Here is a 4,909-nt window from a genome sequence, read left to right on the forward strand (position 1 = left end):
TTTATTATTATCATTCTACACGTTTTATCTTCTTATCGGTTTTATTTGTCTGTTTCTTTTGTCTTTTTTAATCAATTTTAACCTAGTTTTCTACTCTAAACTTTTAATAAACCTTTTCTCTTATTCTCACTTATTTGACTTATATATTTAATCATTTTATCTATTTAATTCATTATTTTTTTACTTATTTTATATAGTTTTTAAACATTTTTATCATTCTTATTTCCTCTTGCGTGCATTGGTCTCAATTTCTTTGCTTTTATTCCTTTTTCTTTATGTTGTAACTTCTTGTTCTGTCTTATTATCAGCTTGTCACTCGACTGTGAAGCACTTTGACCTGAATGAAAGTGTGTAAGAAGGGATTTGAATCATTTTTGCTGAATTAGAAGATATTTTAAAGGCCTGATAATAAAAAAAAACTCACAGCCTTGATGAGCAGAACTATAATAAAACCCTTTTTACTTCACTGGATGATCGAGCTGCTCTCTGCTGCCATCACCTGGACGGACAGAGGAAGGACACGAGGAGCAGGACAAGAAGAATAATCCACTTTGAGTATACAGCAGCTTTCATTCAGGTTAATGTCGTTCAAAGTGATTCACAGGTGCTTCAAATGACGTAATGATGTTACATGTGACTGCTAGTTTTAGTTTTATTGAGTTTTAGTGAGTTTTAATCTTAGTTTTTAGTGTTTCAGGTATTAGGAGGAAAGCCTTAGTAGAAGCTGTAAAGGATGAAATAATGCTGACACTGAGGTCAAATGAGCTGTGTTTGTCTTTTTGTTTTTTGTTTTTTGGAAGGGAAACATTGTCGTAATTGCCTTTATTAGTTTTTAATGTCCTTAATTGTGTTTCCATATTGATTTAGTTCTGGAGTAAAGTGTCCAAAGTTTTTCTTAGAGTCAATAAAATTTCCCCAGCAACAAAATCAACTGTACAAGATAAACAATTGTCTTTCTTTTAATTTTCAAAGTGTAAAAAGAACAATCTCTATCTCCGAGATGAAATGTCTCACCAGTTTTTCTCATTATTAAATTTAATTAATTAATAGTTTTGGTTAATGTTTCATAATAGAAAAAATGTTTAGGTCAGTTTGTTTAAAGGTCGGATAGGATGTGATTTCTTATCTTCTTTTTTTACTCTATACACAATGAAACAAAATAATACTAATACATTTTTTGTGTCCTTATTTGACCTGTGTCGCCTTGTTCCTCTCGCGAGATCTAGGAACCTCTCACTCTCCTGTGACGTGTTTCCTGTCGGACTGTTTTTATGGACGGACCTTCGCACCTTGAAGCAGAGTAGAGATCACTTTGTTTACGAGTCTTCAGACTAACTTTAACTTTACTATTAGTATTATTTTTGCATCATGTGGCGTTTGCAGCGTCTCGTGCGCAGCTCTGCTAAACAGCCTCTGAGTCTGAACCTTCAAAATAAAAGCACGTCCAGGTGTTATGCGACCTCTGCAGGGAACAGAGCGGTGCGGATCGGCTGTGCGTCCGGGTTTTGGGGAGACACTGCGGTGTCAGGTGGGTTAAACACACCTGAGGGGCTTCAGCAGTCTGTTACCTGTCTATAAATGTGATCAAAAGTTCTTTAAAGTTCATATTAATGTTTGTTTTTAAAGCAGCAGCAACGTCAACTCTTTTATTTACTTGTTTTTGGTTTTAATTGTAGGATAATTTATTGTAGTGTGTCTTAAAACAACAGTCAGGAGTTTAAAATGAGCATTAAACCAGTTTTACCTGCTGTAGAAATCTACAATCCTCCTTCTGTGTAAACATGTGTTTAAAGAAGAAAGAAAGAAAGACATGAGGAAGAGGAAAGAAAGAAAGAAAGAAAGAAAGAACAAGTAAAAGGGTGAAGATGAGGAAAGAAAGAAAGAACAGGAAGGAGGAAGATGAAGAAAGAAAGAAAGAACAGGAAGGAGGAAGATGAGGAAAGAAAGAAAGAAAGACATTAGGAAGAGGAAAGAAAGAAAGAACAAGAAGGAGGAAGATGAGGAAAGAAAGAAAGAAAGACATGAGGAAGAGGAAAGAAAGAAAGAAAGAAAGAAAGAACAGGAAGGAGGAAGATGAAGAAAGAAAGAAATGAGGAAGAGGAAAGAAAGAAAGAAAGGGAGGAAGATTAAATTGAGGAAAGAAGAAAGAGATTAAGAGAGAACAAAAAAGAAAGAAAGGAGTGAAATCAAGTCGTCTATGTTTCAGCGCTTAGTGTTTTTATTACTGTACTATAGATGTCTTTCAAAGTAAAAGTCTTTTTGTACTAGATATCGTTCAAAGTAAAAGTCTTTTTGTAGATGTCTTTCAAAGTAAAAGTCTTTTTGTACTAGATATTGTTCAAAGTAAAAGTCTTTTTGTAGATATCGTTCAGAGTAAAAGTCTTTTGTGTAGATATCTTTCAAAGTTAAAGTCTTTTGTGTAGAAATCTTTCAAAGTAAAGGTCTTTATTATAGATATATTTCAAAGTAAAAGTCTTTTGCCTAGAACTCTTTCAAAGTAAAGGTCTGCTTCCTCTGCAGTGCCCCAGCTGATCCACAGTGGGAAGCTGGACTTCCTGGTGTTTGACTACCTCAGTGAGATCACCATGTCTCTGCTCACCGCCGCCAAGACCAAGATGCCTGTGAGTTTATTTATATCTGTCACCATGGCAACGGGTCAGCTCCCTTGTCTCCTTTCCTACTCTCTTGTCTCCTCATCTCTTGTCTCCTCCTCCCTTGTCTCCTTTCCTACTCTCTTGTCTCCTCCTCCCTTACTCTTCCTCTCTTGTCTCCTTTCCTACTCTATTGTCTCCTCCTCCCTTATCTCCTCCTCTCTTGTCTCCTTTCCTACTCTCTTGTCTCCTCCTCTCTTGTCCCTTCCTCTCTTGTCTCCTCTCCTCCTCCCTCCTCTTTTATCTCCTTTCCTACTCTCTTGTCTCCTCCTCTTGTCTCCTCCTCCCTTATCTCCTCCTCTCTTATTTCCTTTCCTACTCTCTTGTCTCCTCCTCCCTTGTCTCCTCTTTTATCTCCTTTCCTACTCTCTTATCTTCTCCTCGCTTATCTCCTTTCCTCCTCTCTTGTCTCTTCCTCTTGTCTCCTCCTCCTTTATTTCCTCCTCCCTTGTCTCCTTTCCTATTGTCTTTTCTCCTCCTCTTGTCTCCTCCTCCCTTGTCTTGAAGAAAATCGTTAAAATAAAGAAAAAAAACTTCGTACGGATGGACTCGTTAGCTTATTAAAACTGAGCTTGTGTGTTTCTCAGTTTGTGGTGTTTATTTTATTTTGAAAAGTTCTTTTTTTTTGCGGCTAATTTAAGTTACGATCTTTTCTGAGTGCGCTCTTCTTTACGCCCCCCCCCCTCCACTTCCTGTCTCGTAGAACATGGGTTACGCTCCAGACTTCGTCCAGGTCGCTGTGGCTCCATTCATCCACGACATCCACAAGAAAGGTGAGTTAGTTACCATGGTGACGTGTTTTTGGGGTTACCATGGCAACGTGTTACATGTTTAACCCCCCCCCCCCCGCAGGTATCCGTGTGATCAGTAACGCGGGTGGAGTCAATCCTCTGGCGTGCGCCGCCGCCATACAGGAAGTCATCAAGAAGGCCGGGCTGGACCTCAAGGTTGCCGTGGTGACCGGTGATGACCTCATGCCCCATGTAAGCCCCGCCCCTTCATCTTCATCATCATCATCATCATCCATTTTTATTTTAGACATTCTCTGTGTAATACTCCTCTCCCTCTCCTCCTCTCATCCCCTCCTCCTCTCCTCTCTCCTCTCCTCTCCTCTCTCCTTCTCTCCTCCTCTTCCTCTCCTCCTCTCCTCCTCTTCTCTCTCTCTTCTCCTCTCCTCCTCTCCTCCTCCTCCTCATCTCTGCTCCTCTCTCCTCTCCTCCTCTCTTCCTCTCCCCTCCTCTTCTCCTTCTCCTCCTCCTCTCCTCTTTCTCTCCGCTCCTCTTCTCCTCCTCTCCTCTCCTCTCCTCTTTTCCTCCTCCTCCTCTCCTCTCCTCCTCTCCTCTCCTCTTCTCCTCCTCTCTTGTCTCCTCTCCTCTTCTCCTCCTCCTCTCTTGTCTCCTCTCCTCCTTCTCCTCTCCTCTGCTCTCTTCTCCTCTCCTTTTCTCCTCTCTTGTCTCCTCCTCCTCCTCCTCCTCTCTTCCTCTCTTGTCTCTTCTCCTCCTTTCCTCTCCTCCTCTCTTGTCCCCTCTCCTCCTCTCCTCCTCTCCTCTCCTCCCCTCTCCCCCTCTCCTCCTCTCCTCCTCCTCTCCTCCTCCTCCCCCTCTCCTCTCCTCCTCTCAGAGGAGCAGCCTCTCTGAGGTAAAGATGGCTGATGAAAGCAGCAGAAAACAACATTTACCTAAAACTCTCCACAGTATGAACGCTTATCTCGGGTAAGACTTTAAAATGTGAAAATAAACGTATGAATAACTTCACACATTCTTTTTTTGTGGACCCAGCAAGGGAGGGAGGGAGGAAAAAAGGAAGGAAGGGAGGGAGGGAAGGAAAAAAGGAAGGGAGGGAGGAAGGAAGGGAGGGAGGGAGGAAGGGAGGAAGGAAGGAAGGAAAGATTGGAGAGAGGAAGGAAGGACAAAAGGGAGAAAGGGAGGGAGGGAAGGAGGGAGGAAGGAAGGAAGGGAGGGAGGGAGGGAGGGAGGGAGGGAGGGAGGGAGGGAGGAAGGACAAAAGGGAGGGAGGAAGGAAGGAAGGGAGGGAGGAAGGAAAGAACGAAAGAAGGGAGGGAGGGAGGAAAGGAGGAAGGAAGGGAGGGAGAGAGGAAGGAAGGAAGGAAGGAAGGAAATAAGGAAGGGAGAGAGGGAGGGAGGAGAATATATTAGAGGATTATGGTAAAAATGTCTAAGTGGTGTAACCATAAAAACTTTGGAAGGAAGGAAGGAAGGAAAGAAGGAAAGAAGGGAGGGGGGGGAGGGAGGGAGGGA

The 4,909-nt window shown here is 42.2% G+C and overlaps 1 protein-coding gene across 1 annotated transcript in view; it reads left to right on the forward strand.

Moving 5' to 3' along the window:
* Positions 1–1,293: 1,293 nt before the first annotated feature.
* lratb.1 (lecithin retinol acyltransferase b, tandem duplicate 1) overlaps positions 1,294–4,909 on the forward strand; it is a 37,803-nt gene continuing 34,187 nt past the window's right edge. Inside the window, exons 1-5 of the mRNA XM_053343226.1 lie at positions 1,294–1,528; positions 2,521–2,621; positions 3,355–3,424; positions 3,504–3,634; positions 4,272–4,363. Of these exons, the coding sequence (XP_053199201.1) occupies positions 1,369–1,528; positions 2,521–2,621; positions 3,355–3,424; positions 3,504–3,634; positions 4,272–4,363 (554 nt within the window). The 5' untranslated portion in view covers positions 1,294–1,368. The remainder of the gene's footprint in view (positions 1,529–2,520; positions 2,622–3,354; positions 3,425–3,503; positions 3,635–4,271; positions 4,364–4,909) is intronic.

Source organism: Scomber japonicus, chromosome 22, assembly GCF_027409825.1.
Source record: "Scomber japonicus isolate fScoJap1 chromosome 22, fScoJap1.pri, whole genome shotgun sequence".
Taxonomy (NCBI): Eukaryota; Metazoa; Chordata; class Actinopteri; order Scombriformes; family Scombridae; genus Scomber; species Scomber japonicus.